We start from the raw sequence: 23042 nt of genomic DNA, 5'->3' as shown, positions 1-23042 counted from the left end.
TAAGATCGAATTTATCATTGCATCGTACTTTAATAGAAATCATATAAAAGGTTTAAAGTATTTTCAATTATTGAATATTAATATGGATCTTAGGGACTTGTTTTAGGTATACATGAGACATTGCCACATCCCTCACCTGGTTCAGGATGCTGCTAGAGTCCTGCAGCATACCATGCCTAAGAGTCTTGTGAGTGTTTACTTCCTAGTTGCTGTACATCCCTTCTATAGCCCTAGATTGGACACTGACAGATGACTTCATTTCCTGGCTAGGGATATATAAGGAAGTGCTCTGCACTCCTCCAGTGCTTCAGCAACTGGCTTCCAGAATTGTGCCTCTCCAGAGTATGTTGCTTGGCCAGTTCCTGCTTCCAGCCCTGCTTGTTCCTTCTTCCAGCCTGTTCCAGCTACTCCCTGGCCTTGACTTTGTTGGGCCAGCCCCCAAGGGCTCTTTTAAGAGCCAACCTCTAGACATACCCTGTCGTGTTCTATCTGCTCTGCCAGGCACTGCCTAGTCCTACGCTTCTGCATGTCTGAGTCAGGTCCTGCCTTCTCCAGCTCCCAGACTCTGCCAGGTGGTCCCATCAGCAACCATAGATGAAGGTCTGCATGCGCTTATGCCACACAGGTAGAGCCAACCTCATCATGGTCCAAGGGCTCACCTTCCCCAACCATGACAGATATCTACAATGAGACCTATGCATTTGTGATGCTGAGAAAGGTTTAAATTAGGGCTGCAAGTTAATCACAATTAACTCTGCAATTAATATATTAATTATTAATTGCAATTTAAAAAATTAATCACGTTGCAGCATCTCCTGTCTCCTCCAGGCATCTCTTCTGCTCCTTTCCATTCCCAACCCGTCTTTGGCATGACCTGGTATCCTTCCTTGCACTCACAATTCAAAAACATACACACACACTCACACCAGTCCTTGACAGCAATAGTGTAGCACATATATTGCCTGCAAAGTAGTCTGAAACGTCCCGCTCATGCATGATTTCGGAGGATGTTAAAAGGGCCAGAGGGAAAGCTTCAGAGGAGGCCACAGGCAACGAATGTGCAACGCTGCCACTGCTGAGGACCAACAGAACACCACCTTTAAGGTAGACCTGGGAAGGATTGAGGGGGGGCAGATGCTTAACTCCAGGTAGGGGGAGGAGAATGAGCTGCAAACTTGCAAGCAGACCTGGAGGGGCCACCGTTGGAAGCTATGGCCGAAGCAGTGAGCTCCAGCAGCTACAAGAAGAGCTTAGTGCTGCTCATGGGGGAGGAGGGGAGAAAGGGAGAGGTGCTGGACAATGGGAGGGAGGGAAGAAAGGAAGAGAGACAGAGAGGAATAATGGACCCCAGGAAAGAAAGAGAAAATGGATCTGGTGGAAGAGGGGGGAGGGAAAGAATATAAAGGGAGAGATGTTGGATCTGGGGGTGGGAGAGAGGGAGGGAGATTATCAATCCTTTAGTGAAGGGAAAGGGGGATGGGATTTGATATACTGGCTTTTTGTGGTTATAGTCAAAGCAGTTTATATATTATATACAGGTACTTATTTTGTACCTGGGGCAATGGAGGGTTTAGTGAGTTGCCAAGAGTCACAAGGAACTGCAGTGTGAAATAAATACCTTTAATTGTGTGATTAATCGCAATTAACATTTTCTAATCATGCAATTAATTACAATTTAAAATGTTAAGCAAAATGCAGCCCTAGTTAAAATAGAATATTAAACAATGGGGTAGAGACTGATATAAATTCTTTTTTACGGTAATACAGAAGATCAGTAATTTGGAGACAATCGTTGATTGATGTGAACATAAGGAAATTTATGTTATAAGATCTATAAGAATGAATTGTTATGATTAATGATTTCATTTATTATAATTTCTTACATACTACCTGCACACCCAAACAGTAGGTATTTTTTGGTCTCTGGAGAGCTCATAATCTGTTTGAACCTAAGGCAATTGAAGGAGTGAAGGGCACTTCTATAAACTGGCACCTCAGTTTATGCACCCCGATGCCATGCAATTAGTGCCAATTCAACAACAGCATCTTTGCATCAAGATTCCATTATAGAATAGTAGCATATGGTCCTCACTGACATGCTCATATGTAGGCATACCCTATTATGCCATGTCAATAGCATGCATATGATGGTGTGCCTAGGTGCGCCAAGTGATGCACATAGAGAAAAGGAAAGGGGATAGGATTTGATATACTGCCTTTCTGTGATTACAATTAAAGTGGTTTGGGATTTGATATACCGCCTAGTTTATAGTATTCTATAACTGGGAGACATGCCCATGACTTTGTAGGGGTACCAGTCCCTGCCACAGAGAACTGGTGCTTTACAGAGCTTGCCAACTTGTGCCTGAGGTACTATGAATACCTATCATAAATTCTGCAGTGCTCTGCTCCAATACAGATAGTTTTACTATGAATTGTAACTCTGCTGAGTCATGCTGGTTCTAATTAAAGACATTTACATGTCCAAATATCCTGTTGAGTGACCCAGATGATGCAAGTCTATGAAATATGTAAAGCTATTGGTCACAATGACCCTCAAGACTGTCAGAGCCAGAGTTCCAAGGAAAGCATCAAGATTGATGTTGAAAGACATTCTTATGGTTTTACAAAACATAACAGAGAGAACACAACCAATCATGTTGCACAGTGTTATCAAGGCATCCATAACAGTGCTGTTATCAGAATGGTATAAAGGCATCAACTCAGCCCATCAACAACAGCAATGAACCTGATTTATCTCGTCTATCTGGAAAACAACAACTCTCTGATCTTCATGGTGTGATAAACACAGTGTCTGCCCTTACTTGAGGAGGCCGCCAGAGGGCGCTCTCCCACTGAAAATCGGGAAAATGCCCATTCTGGTCACTAGAGGGAGCTAGTAGGGGAATGGACAGGTGGTGGTCGCTAGGACCAGGGAGAGTCCTGGGGTGGCAACAGGTGTAGCAGGTTATGGGCTAGGTCCTGTTTGGCTAATTAACCTCTTTATACCCACCTGAGTTGTGAAAGGGAGGAGAGGAGAGCTGGGAGGAGAAGAAGAGAGATCCCCTGGAAGAGACTGGCTAACCCTCTGGACTTGTGGTGGACGGTATGTCCAAAGGAGACAAGCAGGCTGAAAATCCTGGGGTAAGAAATCCCTAAAGCATTAGTGTTGGACTGTGTGTCCTCAGTACTTATAGGAACTGTGTGTTCAAAGGACTGTGTGGCCCAAGTAAAGAACTGTGTGTTCAAGGGAAGGACTGTGTGTCCAGGACTGTGTGTCCCAAGTACGGGCAAGAACTGTGTGTTCAAAGGAGGGAGGACTGTGTCCCAAGTACTGAAGAAAGCAGGCTGCAAAGCCTGGGGTTAGAAGTCCCCAAAGTATTGATGTTAGTACTGAGCCCATGTGCCTGTGTGGGGGAGGCTCAGGGTGAAGACCTATGAAAGTATAAAGTATTAAGCTAGAAGTGTGCCCAGGGGCTGGAATAAAGAGTTGCTTGAGGAATATGCTGTTGGTGAAACCTGTCTGATTTGTTTATTGAGAACCAGGTCACCCTGAGTGAGAAGGGGTAGCATACTAATCTGCATACAATTTGCATATTGAGAACCCGGTCACCCTGAGGGAGAAAGGAGATATTACAATGGGAATCCAGCAGTTCCCCAAAGGCACACTCTACCTGTACCAGATATGATTTTTAACGGTGACAATGCTGAGGAACTGAAAGAAATCTCTGAGAACCTGGAAGATGTACCAAGCCAAATAGACAAGTTAAAGAGTGATAAATCACCTGGACCAAATGGTATACACCCCAAGGTACTGAAAGAACTCAAACATGAAATTTCTGCTCTTTTGTTTGTATTCTGTAACCAGTCGTTAAAATTGTCCTTAGTAACTGAAGATTGGAGGGTGGTCAATGTAACACAGATTTGTTTTAAGAGTTCCAGGGTTGATCCTGGAAATTACAGACCAGAAAGCCTGACTTCAGTGCCAGCAAAATAGTGGAAACTATTATAATGAATAAAATTACGGAAGACGTAGACAAACATGGTTTAATGGAACAGAGTCAGAAGTCTTGCCTCACCATTTTGCTTCATTTCTTTGAAGGCGTAAATAAACATGTGGCTAACGGTGAGCCGGTTGGTGTAGTGTATCTAGATTTTCAGAAAGCTTTTGACAAAAGTTCCTCGTGAGACACTCCTGAGAAAATTAAAAAGTCATGGGATAGGAAGCAATGTCCTTCTACAGATTAAAAATTGGTTATTGACAGAAACAGAGGGTAGGGTTAAATGGCCATTTTTCTCAATGGATAAGAGTGAATAGTGGAGTGCCACAGGGATCTGTACTGAGAGCACAGGTATTTAACATATTTATAAATGATCTGAAAAACGGAACATGAGTGAAGAGATTAAATTCGCAGATGACACAAAACTATTCAAAGTTGTAAAAACACATGCAGATTGTGAAAAATTGCAGGAAGACCTTAGGAAACTGGAAGACTGGGCATCTAAATGGCAGATGAAATTTAATGTAGACAAATGCAAAGTGATATACATTGGGAAGAATAATCTGAATCAGTTACCTGCTTCTGGGTTCCACCTTAGGAGTCAGCACTCAAGAAAAAGATCTAGGTGTCATTGTAGACAATACACTGAAATCTTCTGCTCAGTGTGTGGTGGAAGCCAAAAAGCCAGCAGGATTTAGGAGAATTAGAAAAGGTTCAAAGAAGAGCAATCAACATGATAAAGGGGATGGAACTCCTCCCATATGAGGAAAGGCTAAAGAGGTTAGGGCTCTTCAGCTTAGAAAAGAGACGGCTGAGAGGGGATATGATTGAGGTCTATAAAATCCTGATTGGTGTAGAATGGGTAAAAACGAATCAATTTTTCACCCTTTCAAAAAGTACAAAGACTAGAGGACACTCAATGAAATTACATGGAAATACGTTTAAAACAAAATGGGAGGAAATATTTTTTCAACACAGAATAGTTAAGCTCTGGAACTCTTTGCCGGAGGTTGTAGTAACGGTGATTAACGTATCTGGGTTTTAAAAAGGTTTGGACAAGTTCCTGGAGGAAAAGTCCATAGTCCACTATTGAGATAGACATGGGGGAAGCCACTGCTTGCCCTGGGTTTGGTAACATAGAGTGTTGCTTCTATTTGGGTTTCTCCCAAGTACTTGTGATCTGGATTGACCACTGCTGGAAGCAAAATATTGGGCTAGATGGACCATTGGTCTGATCCATTATGGCTATTCTTTTATTCTTATGTTCTAATCATGAAGGTCATAAGTCAGTCTCTGTAATTGCTTTCCCTTTGGTAACAATCAAGTGGCCTAAGTGAATGCCATAGGGAGTTCTCTGTGTGTGTTGTCACAGGCAGGGTGACTCTGGCATAGTTCAGCTCTTTCCTCTGAGTATTCTCCCCTTATCCACATTCTTCAAAACAGTTCTAATAAGCATGCTTCCTTTCCCAAAATAACACTGCTTTTTATTGTGCTACTCACAGTAGCAAACATAGCTTAGGAAGACAAGTTATCCCTGCAGAACTCCGGCCACGACTTTCTCCACTATGGTCATACAGTCACTCTTTTTGGGTTCCCTCATTCACTGAGACCCAACTGGCTGTGGGGGTTTCTACCCACCAGAGTTTGGGAGCCCATTCCCCTTTCTTTTCCTTCATCTCTCTCTCTCTCTCTCTCTCTCTCTCTCTCTCTCTCTCTCTCTCTCACTTTTAAGTTAACTTGACAGTTTATTTAGCAACCTCTAATGCCCACACTTTTCCCCCCACTGCATTTCTAGCCAAACCAACAACAAAAAAATACAGCCCTGGGCTTTTAGTCCACAGCCTCAAGGGCTGGGCAACCTCCACCCATACAGCATTACTTGTACACTGACTCACCCGTAATTGCCTCAGCATTGCAACAAAAACTAATCAAATAACACTCAAGGGCTTATCTCTGTTTCCATGTCCTCTTCTTCATTGCCTTTCCACCCTTGTACACCGGCTTCAGCTACTTCCATTTCCTCAGGCCTCGCTGACTTCCAGCAGTTGAGACAGATATGAGATTGGAGGAGAACTGGTTATCCTAAACCATATGCTCACATTGAACAGCATTACCTACAGCAGATCCCACTCATGGGGTCCCATGGAATTTGTGGGTATCTTTATGATTCTCCATAGTAATAAATCCCTATATCAAACATATATTATTGTTATGGAAGAAGGTTACATAACAGTTGATGGGACATGACTGGAAATCTTGGTGCTTACCCTTAGTTTTAGTGCTAGGTGATAATATTCTGACTTATGATCAAAACCTTTCCTCCTGAACACGGCATGGGCTATGGTCTATTTGATTGTTGTTTACAGACGGCAGGTTAAAATCATTTACAGATTTACAGGAAGAATTTTCATCTGAGTTCCACTGATTTTTACAAATATTTGCAATTTCAACATTGTTTAAATAATTCAAGATTTAAAGATGTTATTCAGCATCTACTTTATCCATTAGAGGCCCTTTGGGATAGAAATACCTCATCTAAAGGGCTGATATCTCAATTATATAAAGTGGTTGGGCAATATAGATTTGTCAGGATTTGGATAAGCAGTGAGGGGAAATTGTTCAAAATGCTAACAAACTCTGTTTCAGCTTGACAAAAAGAGAACAGCTTAAAGATGTTAATGTGAATGTACACAACTCCACAAGGTCTGTCTAAATATATCTCAAAATATGAGCTGCACTGTTGGAGGATGTGTGAAGAATTGGGATCCTTTATGCACTTGTGGAGGTTTTGTCCATTTAAAAAATCTTTCTGGGAAGCAGTTCATTATTTATTTTCACTGCTCTGGTATTACTATACAGCTTACTCCTGAGATCTGTCTTTTGAATATGAAACCACCAACTGTAGACAAACAGAGAAGGAAAGCTATGCTTAGCAGCATTTATGCTACAAGGGCTACTATTGCTTCAGATTAGAAAATATGCACTCCTCTTTTAAATTGTTAGATGGCGCCAGAGACTTAGATATGTTATAATTATGGCGACACTAACAGCTCTATCTAACACACAAACTGGATCCTTTTGAGCACTACTGAGAAAAACTTCTGAAGTGTTTGGACTCAGGGTAAGAAAGAAGGAGGGAGGCTGAGGGTGGGTTATGTAGATTGTGAGACAATTGAGTTGTGGTTCTTTTGACTGTATTTGGGGTAAATGATTTAGGTCTGTATTTTGTATCATTTATCATTATTGTTATTTTAGTGGGGGGATTATATCGCTTTTGGCAGGCATATGTTTGTAAATGTTAAAAATTCAATAAAACTCAAGTTAAAAAAGAAAAAGAAATTTTGGGTATGGTTGGAATATGAAATATTGGGGAAGACCCCGTTGTGGGGCACTTACTGGCTGCCCATAGATCTGCGGGTAGAAAGTCAGGTGACGAACCCTTTCACCAGACTCACACTGCAAATATGAGAAGAATTATAGGGGTCCTTTTATAAAGGCGCACTAGCGTTTTTAGCGCACACTAAAAATAAGCATGTGCTAAATGTCAGAGACGCCCATATATTTCTATGGGCATCTCTAGCATTTAGCATTCGTTAATCATTAGCACACACTAAAAACACTAGCGCACCTTTGTAAAAGGAACCCCTAGAAAGCTATGTTGGGAGAGAAAAGGTATTCAGTTAATATGCCTATAAGATATAACCAGGAAATTTGTTTCTGGGCAGATATACCTGGTATATAACTGCTGGGAAGAGCAGGGATTTCATAGTACAGTGGTGGAAATAAGTATTTGATCCCTTGCTGATTTTGTAAGTTTGCCCACTGACAAAGACATGAGCAGCCCATAATTGAAGGGTAGGTTATTGGTAACAGTGAGAGATAGCACATCACAAATTAAATCCGGAAAATCACATTGTGGAAAGTATATGAATTTATTTGCATTCTGCAGAGGGAAATAAGTATTTAATCCCTCTGGCAAACAAGACCTAATACTTGGTGGCAAAACCCTTGTTGGCAAGCACAGCGGTCAGACGTCTTCTGTAGTTGATGATGAGGTTTGCACACATGTCAGGAGGAATTTTGGTCCACTCCTCTTTGCAGATCATCTCTAAATCATTAAGAGTTCTGGGCTGTCGCTTGGCAACTCGCAGCTTCAGCTCCCTCCATAAGTTTTCAATGGGATTAAGGTCTGGTGACTGGCTAGGCCACTCCATGACCCTAATGTGCTTCTTCCTGAGCCACTCCTTTGTTGCCTTGGCTGTATGTTTTGGGTCATTGTCGTGCTGGAAGACCCAGCCACGACCCATTTTTAAGGCCCTGGCGGAGGGAAGGAGGTTGTCACTCAGAATTGTACGGTACATGGCCCCATCCATTCTCCCATTGATGCGGTGAAGTAGTCCTGTGCCCTTAGCAGAGAAACACCCCCAAAACATAACATTTCCACCTCCATGCTTGACAGTGGGGACGGTGTTCTTTGGGTCATAGGCAGCATTTCTCTTCCTCCAAACACGGCGAGTTGAGTTCATGCCAAAGAGCTCAATTTTTGTCTCATCTGACCACAGCACCTTCTCCCAATCACTCTCGGCATCATCCAGGTGTTCACTGGCAAACTTCAGACGGGCCGTCACATGTGCCTTCCGGAGCAGGGGGACCTTGCGGGCACTGCAGGATTGCAATCCGTTATGTCGTAATGTGTTACCAATGGTTTTCGTGGTGACAGTGGTCCCAGCTGCCTTGAGATCATTGACAAGTTCCCCCCTTGTAGTTGTAGGCTGATTTCTAACCTTCCTCATGATCAAGGATACCCCACGAGGTGAGATTTTGCGTGGAGCCCCAGATCTTTGTCGATTGACAGTCATTTTGTACTTCTTCCATTTTCTTACTATGGCACCAACAGTTGTCTCCTTCTCGCCCAGCGTCTTACTGATGGTTTTGTAGCCCATTCCAGCCTTGTGCAGGTGTATGATCTTGTCCCTGACATCCTTAGACAGCTCCTTGCTCTTGGCCATTTTGTAGAGGTTAGAGTCTGACTGATTCACTGAGTCTGTGGACAGGTGTCTTTCATACAGGTGACCATTGCCGACAGCTGTCTGTCATGCAGGTAACGAGTTGATTTGGAGCATCTACCTGGTCTGTAGGGGCCAGATCTCTTACTGGTTGGTGGGGGATCAAATACTTATTTCCCTCTGCAGAATGCAAATAAATTCATATACTTTCCACAATGTGATTTTCCGGATTTAATTTGTGATGTGCTATCTCTCACTGTTACCAATAACCTACCCTTCAATTATGGGCTGCTCATGTCTTTGTCAGTGGGCAAACTTACAAAATCAGCAAGGGATCAAATACTTATTTCCACCACTGTATAGGGCAGTTGGTACAAGGAGGAGGATGATAACTTCTTTTAGAAATCTTAGAGAGAAATATGAAGTGAGAAATACGGAATTTCTGTACTATCTAAGGCTTATTTGCGAGCCAAAACAACTAGTTTAGGTTTGAAAAGTTTGGAACCCAGTTTAAGAGGGGTAAAGAGGCATTAGCTAACTTCTATACCATGCTCTGGGTCCAACTCAGGGTGAAAGCAGCATATATTATAGGATAGGAAAATTACTTGGACAAGACCCTGTCAGATGATGAATGGATGTAGATTCATAAAGTAGCCAAATTTACTAGAGCCACTGCACAGTTACAGAAGAATTGTTACAAAGTTCTATACAAGACTTATATTACTCATCTAAATATTAAACAATGGTATTAGTCAGGCTCTGGGTTATGTTGGAGGGACTGCAGGCAAGAGGGAAACTGGGATCACATGTGGTGGAAGTGTTCTGAGAGCTGGAAATCATTGGATGTATAGGAGCGTCCCCAGTGTGTCACCTTGTGTGCAACCAAGGCCTATGATAACATACAAGCCCGAACCTGAATCATCTCTGTGAACAAGACTATCATGGCTGCTTGAACATTTCCTGTTTCACTATCATCCCAAGGACACTGTTAGCACAGAGAGCATCTGCACTTCATATCAGAGTGAAGCTGGTTACCAGACAGATATATAGCCCCCCAAGTATGTGATAACATTTGTGGGCCCCCTGACTAATGCACCAACATGCTCAGGGAGAGTATCTGGAACACTGGACTTCTTTATCTTATAAGTCTTGGATTTCATCTACTGGACAGCAGGAATGTGTGTCCTGATTGGGCCATAAGAGTCACCTGAGGACAGTGGACGGAGGTATGCTCAGAACTTTTGGAAGACAAAGAAATGGTATTTTGCTTGGCATGGGACCAGAGTGGATGCTCTGCAGATAACTCTGGAAAGACACTGTCTCATAGTGCCTATGCCCTGAGCCTCCCTGTATAATCTTGTTACAGGGAAGAACATTAGAAGAACAATATGTATATGTCATGAAACACCTAGCCACCTGCCTGGGGCTACCCTGTGGCCACTTAGAGGGTCTATCCCCAGTACAGCTCAGGTATGCCTGCACCTGCTGCTTGTGCACTACAGTAGCACCCTCTTCCCACCAACTGGGTCACAACTGCCTCTGGGAGAGTCTTCCACTCTCAAATTATCCCCAATTATTTCTAGGTTACTGCAGTCACACTCCCAGTGGTCTCACAGTTTCCAGAAGGCACTCACAGACCCAACACCGGTATTCAGTAACACTATGTGCATCTTTAGTGAACACCCCTGACCTACCCATGCCCCTTCCATGGCCATGCCTCCTTTTACATTATATGCTAAAAGATTTGCACACATATCTTTATAGAATAGTGCTTGGCAAAATGGGTGTACAAATCCAAATTGTTGACAATCAACGCCAATAATTGATTGTTAGCTTCCAATTATTGGTGCTAATTGGCTCATTAGCCAATTTAGTTGTGCGCACATATCAGAATAGCATGCAGTTTTGCACACCATGTATAGAATTTGGAGGTCTGAGTGTTTTTTTAAATAACTGAATAATTATGACAACCGCAAACACAGCCCTAGACTTAACCGATATAAATCAAACAGGTGCCATGTAATCTTCCACAAATCCTGGATGTCCAGATCTAAACTCTCACTTTTAGACATACTAATTTATGAACCTCAGTAGTATAACACTGTGTTATTCAAGTTTTGCACAGTGATTTGCATACTCATATCTTCATCGGTTCAAAACCTACCTCCTTCCTAAACTTTTTTGTTTTAAAACTTTTAAGTCTTTGACTACTCAATATTCATCTTTTTAGAGTGAACTTCAAATCATTGTCGGCTCAGGGGCACTTTTTACTACGACATGGCACATGTTTCGCTGAAACACTTTTTCAAGGATGTCCCCTAATAACAGCCACTGCTCACCCTGCCAACATACAATTTTTATAGTTGTCCGTTAGAAATAATTGTGGTTACTTGATTTTGAGCCTATGAGAATCATAACAGCCTTTATAAAATATGCATAATTTCACATTTTAGCACCTTGCAATAAATCCATTTTATATTTTGTATTTAATACAGTTATTTATTTTGGATAATGCAGCTGCCTCCAGTGTCATGGCTCTATGATAAAATAATCACTAAAACATAAAGGACAAAATCCTTACCATTTCCACCTTCTCCTTGTTTGACTTTGGTCTGTGATAAGAAGAATCTTAAGTAGGAGACTGGAACCTCTACTTCTGGTAAATTTTCCTCTGTTATAGACACTATTTCTAAATTTGCTGTAGTATGGTTCTCTTCTGGTGCCTGCAGTATCAAAGAAAATCCCAGAATGAAATGAGCACACAGTGCTTCTGCATAGGCACTGTTATTTCATGGCAAGTACATTCAGTCTTCCACCAAGGCACATATACTGTTGTCACAACTGGCAGGAATGGTGAGCCCTTGGACCAAAGCCAGAACTTTGGCAGACAAATCACCGGGGCTGGCACAGGCAGGAATCAGAACAGACTGGACTAAGGTAAACTAACAGACTCAACAAGGCAGGACAGAGGTAACGAAACACAATGGACAAAACAAGTACCAGAACCAGACAAGGCAAGAAAAAGAAGGCAAAGGGGCCAGAACTGGAACCCAGACAGCACAAGGCAAGACTCGGAACTGGATTAAAACTGGGACTGGGACCCAGAAATGCAAGACAAGGCAACACACGGAAGTAGATTAAAACTGAAAAGGGCAAGACAAGGACAAGGCAAAAACTGGATCCGGACAGGACTAGACAGAAAGAGACAAAACAAAGCACAACTAGTCAGGCAAGACAGGGCAGGAGCTAGGCAACAGAATAACAGAAGCAAGACAATACACAAGGCAGGAACAGGATTCAGGATTCTCGAATAGGAATCTCAAACAGGCTTGGCTGGAACAGGATTCAGGATTCTCAAACAGGATTCTGGATTCTCAAACAGGCTTGGCTGGAACAGGATTCAGGATTCTCAAACAGGATTCAGGATTCTCAAACAGGCCTGGCTTGACTGGAACCGGATTCTGGAATGGGCTTGGCTTGGCTGGAACAGGCTACTGAAAGGGACTTGGCTTAGCAGGGAAGTGGGACAGAACTAGCTCAAACATAGAGCAGGAGCAGAACCTGGCTCAAACACACAACAGGAACAGAACTTGGCACAAACAGAGCTCAAGAGCCAGGAAGCAAACATATCAGGCAAAGGATTAAGCAGACTAAGGGAAGACAAACAAACAAAGAAGCAATGTGCTTACCAGTATCCACAGCTGGAAAGGGAAAGGCCAGGCAGATTGAGAGGCAGCAGACACACCTGCATAGCAGTGAGGTAATTAGGGACAATGTTGGCTTCTACAGACTCTCAGAATTAACAGACAAGAACTACACACACAGGAAACAGAACAGGGAAAACAGAAAACAGGAACAGAGCTTGGCTAAACACTGAGATGGGCTTAAACACGGAGCTTAATTATAGCAAGAGTCAAAAGCAGGGTATACTAAAAGCAGAAGCCAAGGGAAGTCAAACAGATACAGACACCAAGGGCAGGGTGTGGCTCTAGAACCAGGCCTTCAGGATCAAGGTTCAAAAGCAAACTCACAGAAACAAAACAAAGCATTGAAACACAAGACTCAGGGAAACACAGAACAGACCTTCAGGAGCAAGACTCAGGAACAAAGCCAAGCAGGGATATGACCTATACAGAGGCAAATTAAGAGACCCCTTGCAAAGGCAATGTAGGAAAGCTCCCTGGGTCCTCATAAAAGAGTAGGCTGATGATGTCACAAGTAGGAAATGAAGCAGAAGCAGGAAGACCAAAGTAAGGCTTGGCTTCAAGGACATCAAAGCAAGGCTTGGCTTACAGGAAGAACAATAATAGAGAAAAGGGCAGACTGGAGAGGTCACAGAGCTAGATACAGTGAAACAGTAGGTCTGAACATAAGGGCACGGCTACAACCGTGACGACTATGGCAGAGATTATAAATATTGCATGTTTCAAAAACACTTTATTTTAATATTAGTCTAGTGTGATAGGGTATATACCTATCATAGCATGAAGAGGGTGTTGCAAAAAAGAAGGCTAGGGGATTTAATACAAAGAGGAAGGAAATACAGTCACTAGGAGCTACAATTCCCATGAGTCCAAGGACTGGAGAACAATCTGGATGTCTAGGGGCAGTACTTAGGTCCACAGTATAAAAAGCAGTGGGCATAAAGGTGAGTTGGACTGTTCTGAGGAGGGAGAAAGCCTGACAAACACTCTGCAAGGTTGAGGTATTGGAGTCAGAGGGAGGTACAGTGAAGCTCAGAGTTGGAACCATACAGAGATAGACAATCTTCTTTCTTGTTGGAGACATGATAGAGGTATATAAAATAATGAGTGGAGTGGAACAGGTGGATGTGAAGCGTCTGTTCACACTTTCCAAAAATACTAAGACTAGGGGGCATGCAATGAAACTACAGTGTAGTAAATTTAAAACAAATCGGAGAAAGTTTTTCTTCACCCAACGTGTAATTAAACTCTGGAATTCGTTGCTGGAGAACATGGTGAAGGCGGTTAGCTTGGCAGAGTTTAAAAAGGGGTTAGACGGTTTCCTAAAGGACAAGTCCATAAACCGTTACTAAATAGACTTGGGAAAAATCCACAATTCCAGGAATAACATATATAGAATGTTTTTACATTTGGGAAGCTTGCCAGGTGCCCTTGGCCTGGATTGGCCGCTGTCATGGATAGGATGCTAGGCTCGATGGACCCTTGGTCTTTTCCCAGTGTGGCATTACTTATGTACTTATTGTTCCCTCTAAGCTCAGCGGAAGTCTTCCAACTGCATTGCTGCCAGTGGGGGGTGCTGCTTCAATATTGTGTCTTCCGTCGCTAGGGTCAGGCAGGTTCCCTGGAGCTTGCTTGTCCTTCACTATTAAAAATGTCATAGTGAGACAGCACCCCCCACAGGCAAGACTATAGGTGGAGGTCTCCTACTCAGGTTACAGGGAACAGTGCGGCATTTAATATCTGGGCCTGATTCACAGTGGCCTGGCTGCTGAAGCTTATGCAGGTCCCGGCTGACATTCAGCCAGGACCTGCATAAAACACTTATGTGGGTCCCAGCTGAATGTCGGCCGGGACCCACATAACATTTTTTTACCCAAATCCTGATGCTCCTGTCTTGATCCCCTCACACCACACCCTACCCTACCCCCAGAATTAAAAAAAAATCATACTCCATCCCAATCCCCCTCCCACCCCTCACCCCACTTGAATAAAATGAATCCCCTCCCATCCTCCCTTCTTGAAAAGAATCCTCCCTGTCCCAATTCCACCTCCTCCCCCCCCCCCCCCCAATTACCCCCAAAGATACAGCAGATATGCCCCTCACCCAGGGCTTACCTTGAAGAATCCCTTTTGGTCCAGTTGTATATGGAGCAATACTCATTTGCTCCTGCTGATGTCTAAGGTCACTGCAAAATGGTTGCCATGATGACCTCTAGCAGCAGCCTTGTGGTACTTCAAGTACTGCAGTACCTGAAGTATTCACAATACTTGAAGTATTGCAAGGTTGCCACTAGAGGTTATTTGCAGCAGCCTTGGACATGGGCAGAAGCAAGTGGGTATCGCTCCTGCCCATGTACCACTGGACCACCAAATATTCTTCAAGGTAGGCTTGGGTGGAGTGGCCCAGGCCTATCTACTGTATTGTCAGGGGGTGAGTAGAAAGGGGGAGTCGGGACAGAGGGATTCTTTTTATTCTGAGAGATGGAAGGGGGATCGGGATGGGAGAAGATTCTTTTCATTCTGAGGAGATGGGAGAGGAATTGGGACAGGAGGGTAGCTGGAGCCACTACCCGGAAAGTAACCGGGCACTTGTCAATATTCAGACCACTGCCTGATTATCTTCACCACTTAAAATTAGGGCAGTCTTTTTCTGTCCTAACTTTATGTGGGTTCCTAGCTGGCTGAAAATTGTCGCCGACCAGCTAGGTAACTGCTCCGCCCATACCCCACCCTCGGCCTGCCCCTAACCTCACCAGTTAGGGGTTAGCTGTTAAGAGGCAACAATCAGCGGCACAGTCCAGTTAAGTGCCACTGCATATTTAAACAGCCCTGAGCCTCTCCTGGTCATTTAAATCACTTTGAATATCAGGCCCACTGTGCTTATCTTTGTTAGACATCAGCATTAGTAATAGGATTTCTTAGAAACTGTTATTAAGATATTACTGCTGATTATTATTTCATTTATCTTGCTGTGCTAAATAAACCATTCTACTTTATGGACTTCTGTGGTCAGTTTTCTTTATCAGCAGATAGGGAGTTTGTGAGCCTTGCGAGGAGTGATCAAGTGTGTTTATTCCCTATTGTACACTAACAAACTGGATTGATTCAGAGGCATCATCAATCTCTCATTGGTGAAGCCAACTAATGTAGTTTATGACTATGAAAATGAAAATGATTGGGATGGATGACATACAACCTGGGGAATGGAGAGCATTCCAAGATGTATGGGAACCATTCTAAGAATCTTCTGTCACCCCAAGCAAGAAGTGCAACATTGAATAAGTAGTACTGGGGACTCTTTTTGACCTGTATTGAGTGGAAAGATGGACGTGGGCTTGCTGGAAATTATTAGCCTTCTTTTTTTGTATTATAGGCTGGAAGCATCACTTTCATTGCCCGGGGTGGGAAGTAGAGGGGATATCGGGGCGGTGGTGTAAGAAATGCTGGGAGAGATAAAAAGTATATATGAATATGTGTTGTTCAAGGGGTTGAGATATAAAATACAAAGTATATACTAACTGTAACTTTTCTGTATTTGTTCTTGACATTATATAAAGAAACATTTTACAGAATGTTACTACTTGCAAGTGATAGTACAGGGGGGATTTCCTATGAGAAGTTTATCATACATTGATAACTGTTCTTCCTAAATCTGGAAAGGAGGCAAAACTCTCAGAAGCTTTTCATCCCATTTGCCTTTTGAATGTAAGTCTGAAATTATTTACAATGATATTGGCAGACAAATTAGCAGTGCACATTCTAGAGGTAGTAAAAGACGACCATGTGGTATTTGTGAAAGTTCAATATTCAGTCCACAATATATGGGAAATATTAGCTATGGAGTTATGCGATGTGGGGACAGTTCCTACCCTTGCAATCAATAGTGATGCCAAGAAATCATTTGATTGAATTGAAAGATTTACAGCCCTATTTTTTTCATGATTCTGCATACTATATATTGTTCAAGTTCAATATATTTAATATATCACCTATATAACAAAAATCTAAGCAGTTTACAAAAGTCATAAAATAAAGGGCGGGATATTTTAAAAAAACATGGGTTGGGAGGCAGGGCTGGTGGTTGGGAGGTGAGGATAGTGCTGGGCAGACTTATACGGTCTGTGCCCTGAAGAGCACAGGTACAAATCAAAGTAGGGTATACACAAAAAGCAGCAAATATGAGTTATCTTGTTGGGCAGACTGGATGGACCGTGCAGGTCTTTTTCTGCCGTCATCTACTATGTTACTATGTTACATAAAACCAGTATGGAAATACTGCAATGGAGGGAAGGAAGGCATGAAGAAAATAACTGATGTTTTTATAATGATGTTGATATACGTGTATCAAGTTTTTTTGTTTTTTGTTTTGTCCATCTCTGACTGATTGTAAGTGAATGCCAGTTTATTGAATGTCCAGCCTGAGTATTTGAGCTTTACTGTCTATTGGAATTTCTTATACTATAAATTTAAGTTCATTTGTAATTGTTCTTGATTTTATTGTAAATCGTTTTGGTTTGACTACAAGGGAAACAGTATATCAAATATAATAAACAATAAATGATTTAAAAAAAAAAAAAGGAAAAGGAGTGAACACAGTAAAAAAAAAAAAAAAGATCCAAGGGCAGCAATTTGATTAACAGTCTTATCATGGGAATTTAAATAGTTGAAAGGAGCAAGACAGGATTGACTTATTTTGCCTTTCTTCTCCTTTTATTTTTTGGAACCTTTTTGGCAGGACCTGTGAGGAGATGGGAGATTGTGGGTGCAGGGGTGACACCCAGATAATATAATACTTAGGGGTCCTTTTACTAAGGTGTGCCAAAAAGTGTCCTGTGCTGTTGTAGGCGCATGTATTGGATGCTTGCAGGTCCATTTTTCAGCTCGTCTGCAAAAGCCTTTTTTTGTCGAAAACAGATGTGAGGCAAAATTAAAATTGGCGCGTGTCTATTTTGGGCCTGAGACCTTACCGCCACTCATCGCCAGTGGTAAGGTCTCATGTGTTAACTGGGCGGTAATCGTCAGCACTTGTACACTGCCGATTACTGCCCGGTTAGCGCCATGTAGTAAAAAATAAAAAACATTTTCTGCCATGCATATTGGCCGCACGTAAAAAATGGAATTACCACCCGGGGCATGCGGTAGCCGGGCGGTAGTTCCAAATTGATGCGCGTTAGATGCGTGCAGGTGCCTACATGCCTTAGTAAAAGGGCCCCTTTGTTTTTGCAGATTATATCTTTTTGTTGCTGATTCCTCTGTTCAACTCATTGCAAGAGGTGCTGCATACATGCAGTAGCTTTGGCAAGTATCGGGGTTGAGGTTAAACTGTCTAAATGTAGAACCATTTCTTGTAATGTTGACAGGGAGATGGCACAGGGTGGCAATTTTCCATTAAAATGGCCATGGGACTCAATACAGTACTCATGGGGGGAGGGGGTAATCTTATTTTGACTTTAGCAAACTTACCGGTATATAAACTGAACCTGGGTCCATTGCTGAGGGAAACTGGACAGTTGTTTCAAAATTGGAGAGTCTTATCCAATTCTGTTAAGAGGGTGGATTTTTCTTTATAAAAAAACTTTAAACACTTTTCTGACTAGGTTCTTATGGACACAAAAGAAAGCTCAAGTGAGCTTGCAGCTGTTGAGGAGAGGAGACCCTGCTTTGCTTGACATTCAGTTACACAGTGTTGCATGCAGCATGAGGTGTCCAGGGGACTGGTTACATAATTTCCTCACTACATACACAAATCCTGTTCTAGAAGGAATTGGTAAAACTCCGAAGGGTTAGTTGTGTTCCCTATGCGCAAGATGCCTGGCTTCTGGTCAATATTAGGACTAATGTTTTAATCAGATCTCATCGTGTCACATGAAGATGGCTCTGTAGGGGTCTTGGGTATAATCTGCTGGCTATTCCTTTGTTGACTTTCTTGGGAAATAGCAACTTCTAGGGAGGAATGACTACTGAGGGTTTGCTGTTTGGGACAAAAAGAGGCTGTTTACAATAGTGGATTTTGAATATGAGTGTGGGGGGTAAGACCCCTGACTGTAGCACTACAATACAGGCCCTGGCTAGTTAAAACTTTCCTGCAAGAGCCTACTGTACTACATACTACAGACATGGATTAAATTTCAGTACAGTGTTTGTCAGAATTTGCCAAGGTCTGCAATAGGTGGGCAGTAATTAGAGCTCTACCAAATATTCGTATTCAAAATGATTTGGTACCGAATATTCGTGTTCGAAATGATTTGACCCCAAATAGTGCGCCAAATACGTTATTCGTATTTGGCCAAATAGTGATTTAAATTTAAATATGAATAATACTTGCACTATAAAGGTGAACACCTGTTTGGTTTCAATTCTGTCCCGACTTCCCTTTGTACTTCCGGTTCCTTTGTTACTGGAGATCTGGCGGCTATTGCTAAGCTGTTCAAAACTTCATGAAAGTGTCTAACTCTTCAACAGTTTCTATGGCTCCTGCTGCTTCTGCAAGATATGAAACACTTCCTCCTTCACTCTCAGCCATGTGACCCATAGATCTGTGCATCACAAAGCTCTGAGCTAATGAAAAAGAGAAAGGAGAGAGGCAGGACCGCCCCCTCCAACATTATCAGCACACAGCTTCATGATGTACAACTGCCATGGAAACGGCGGAGCATTGAATGTCCAGGCTCAGCGTCAACCATGGGAGTTACCCGGACAAACTCCTGCGGTCTGAATATCGGGCTCCATGTCTCTTTCACACATGTAGAATACAAACTCTCACCCAGTATAGAATAAGTAACTATGAGCTAAACAGAGAAATAAAAAGTAAACTGAACCCCCAAGAAGCCAGACTCTGCATACAGTGCAACACCAGAGAAAGAGAAACAGTGATGCATGTCCCCCTGTACTGTATTTACTAGTGGAACCATGCCAGTTTCCTCAACAATGAAATGGGCCCTAGGAAGGCTGTCATGTAAGCTTTTTTTCTCTCTCTCCCCTGCCCTCCCCTCCATGTCCAGCAATTCTTCCCTCCCCTCCCCTCCCCTCCATGTCCAGCGATTCTCCTCTTCCCTGCCCTCCCATCCGTGTCCCGCGACTCTCTCCTCTACTGTCCTCCCATCCCATCCATGTCCATCAATTCTCCTCTGCCCTGCCCTCCCCTTCCCTTCCTCTCCCCTCCCCTCAATGTCCCGCGATTCTCTCCTCCCCTTGATTTGTACCTGAACGTTCTCTGGCTGGCTGGCGCTGGCTTCCGTTCCGTTCATAACATCTGTCCTGACGTCAGCTCACCTCCAGCATTCCCTTCCCTCTCACTGTTCCACCCTCTGACATCATTATGTCTTGACATGAGGGCGGGACAGTGAGGCGGAATGGAACGCTGGAGGCTGGCTGATGTCAGGAGATGTTACGAACCCAGGCAGCCAGGAGATGTTACGAACCCAGGCAGCCAGACATGGAATGTTGGAGGTGCAAATTATTATATAGGATTAGGATTTATTTACTGCCTTTTTGAAGGAATTCACTCAAGGTGGTGCACAGTAAGAATAGATCAAACATGAGCAATAGGCAATTACAGCAGTATTATTTGTATTAGCTGTACCTAATGTTTGTTAAGTCAACAGCAAACTAAAGGCTAGCAGAGCTGAAACCTAGTGGCCAATTTGCAACCTACCAAAAACATTGGATTTTCAAAAGGTGTTTCACAAAGTACCTCATGAAAGACTCCAGAGGAAATTGGAGAGTCATGGGATAGGAGGTAGTGTCTTATTGTGGATTAAAAACTGGTTAAAGGATAGAAAACAGAGAGTAGGGTTAAATGGTCAGTATTCTCAATGGAGAAGGGTAGATAGTGGGGTTCTCCAGGGGTCTGTGCTGGGACCGCTGCTTTTTAACATATTTATAAATGATGTAGAGATGGAAGTAACTAGTGAGGTAATTTAAATTTGCTCACGACACAAAGTTATTCAAAATTGTTAAAATCGCAAGAGGATTGTGAGAAATTACAAGAGGACCTTATGAGACTGGGAGACTGGGTGTCTAAATGGCAGATGACGTTTAATGTGAGCAAGTGCAAAGTGATGCATGTGGGAAAGAGGAACCCGAATTATAGCTACGTAATGCAAGGTTCCATGTTAGGAATCACTGACCAAGAAAGGGATCTAGGTGTCATCGTTGATGATACATTGAAACCCTCTGCTCAGTGTGCTGCGGCGGCAAAGAAAGCAAATAGAATGTTAGGTATTATTAGGAAAGGAATGGAAAACAAAAATGAGGGTGTTATAATGCCATTGTATTGCTCCATGGTGCGACTGCATCTCGAATATTGTGTTCAATTTTGGTCGCCACATCTCAAAAAAAAAAAGATATTATAGTGAAATTAGAAAAGGTACAGAGAAGGGTGATGAAAATGATAAAGGGGACGGGACTTGGAGAAAAAACGGCTGAGGGGCGATATGATAGAGGTCTACAAAATAATGAGTGGAGTGGAATGGGTAAAAGTTAATCATTTGTTTACTCTTTCCAAAAATACTAGGCCTAGGAAGCATGCAATGAAGCTACAAATTAGTAAATTTAAAATGAATCAGAGAAAATGTTTCTTCACTCAACGTGTAATTAAACTCTGGGATTCATTGCCAGAGAATGTGGTAAAGGCGGTTAGCTTAGCGGGGTTTTTAAAAGGTTTGGACGGCTTCCTAAAGGAAAAGTCTATAGACCATTATTAAAATGGGCATGGGGAAAATCCACTGCTTATGTCTGGGACAAGCAGCATAAAATGTATTGAGCTTTTTGGGGATCTTGCCAGGTATTTGTGACCTGGATTGGCCACTGTTGGAAACAGGATGCTGGGCTTGATGGATCTTTGGTCTATACCAGTGTGGCAATACTTATGTACTGTTCACATGGCCAATAGGAATATGATGGACTGGGGAGCCAGGGCTGAGAGCCAAGTGTTAAAGTACCTGAATAAGTGTCCAGAATACTGTAAATACTATTCTGTTCAATATGTTGTGTTATTTGCCATACATCATTTTGATTTTTTCAGTACTTAAGTCTCTGGAGTGCATACAGTGTATAATACCATCAGTACTGGGGGAGGCAGCTGGTAGACAGTGAAAGGGTTCTTCAAAAGTGCCCCTACTGTCCTTTTTTTTTTTTTTTAAGAGTGGTGCTCAAACAGGGGGAGCAGTGTTCCCTTTTAAGCTATGCTAAACATCCAGTATCTGAGTAAAATTCCAGAGTACCTATAAACTACAGGCAAACAAATAGGAAAAGCATGCAGAGTGTGCTCATGGTATTCTTTCCAACCTCCCTGCGAGTATTTATGTGTGTGTGTGTGCGTGTACATCTGTGTATATATCTGTCACATCAACTCAGTCCTTAGAGGGAACATTGGTAATGGCTAATGGGCAAGACACATGGATGACATCAGCATATCTTCCTGGTTACTTGCAATCTCCCCCCCCCCCCCCCCCCCCCCCCCGCTAACAGGTACATATGCTGTCAGACTTATGCATATATTTTACCACTGTGTGAGGGGAATTATGTGTTTCTGAATGTAACTGACAGCTTTGATACTTGTCTTCATATAGCTTCTTCATAGTTTCCTTTCACCAGCCCCAGTGAGATCCTGTTATTACATAACATAGTAACATAGTAAATGACGGCAGATAAAGACCTGAACGGTCCATCCAGTCTGCCCAACAAGATAAACTCATTTTACATGGTATGTGATACTTTATATGTATACCCGAGTTTGATTTGTCCCTGCCTTTCTCAGGGCACAGACCGTAAAAGTCTGCCCAGCACTGTTCCTGTACTAAAAGTTCTGAAGCTAACATTGAACCCCTTAAAATGTAGTAAGTGGAGATGTTTTGTCTATGGGCCACCTCTATATCACTTGCATTTAGACCTTTTTATACATGGAGACACTGTCAGAGACATCTCATTGTTTACTATGCACTTCTGACCTGGTTTACCTTTTCCATACCTACAGCCTGTTGGCACTTACCTCTGTGGGATAGGAAGCTCTCTTGTTAAAACAACTGGCCAGCCTTTCCGAGGTCTTGTACATCCTGTGTCCCTTCTCTGGCCAGGCACTGAGAATAGCCAATGTTCTGTCCCAGCATAATCCTGGCCAAGAGATGGATGTCTGCTTCTCCAAAAGTTGGCTTGTGGGCTCTGGCAGCCATTATGGGGATGTCTCTGCAGCTGCCACATCAGTGCACATAACACATACAAGTTTGCACTGATGGAGAGATGTGTGTGAACACCCTTACACCCAAGGGTGGACTGACCATTCAGGCAACTGGGTAGTGCTCAAGGGCCCAGAGGCTCTGTCCAGTTGCCCG

At 42.8% G+C, this 23042-nt stretch overlaps 1 protein-coding gene across 1 annotated transcript in view; it reads right to left on the bottom strand.

The window, feature by feature from the left end:
• The window catches only part of TMPRSS3 (transmembrane serine protease 3), a 232497-nt gene that overhangs the window by 189802 nt on the left and 19653 nt on the right, over nt 1-23042 (bottom strand). The window contains exon 2 of the mRNA XM_030203809.1: nt 11589-11730. Coding sequence (XP_030059669.1) covers nt 11589-11730 — 142 coding nt within the window. The remainder of the gene's footprint in view (nt 1-11588; nt 11731-23042) is intronic.

Source organism: Microcaecilia unicolor, chromosome 5 (genome assembly GCF_901765095.1).
Source record: "Microcaecilia unicolor chromosome 5, aMicUni1.1, whole genome shotgun sequence".
NCBI lineage: Eukaryota > Metazoa > Chordata > Amphibia > Gymnophiona > Siphonopidae > Microcaecilia > Microcaecilia unicolor.
The sequence above is the reverse complement of the archived record's forward strand: the minus strand, read 5'-3'. Positions and strand labels throughout refer to the sequence as shown.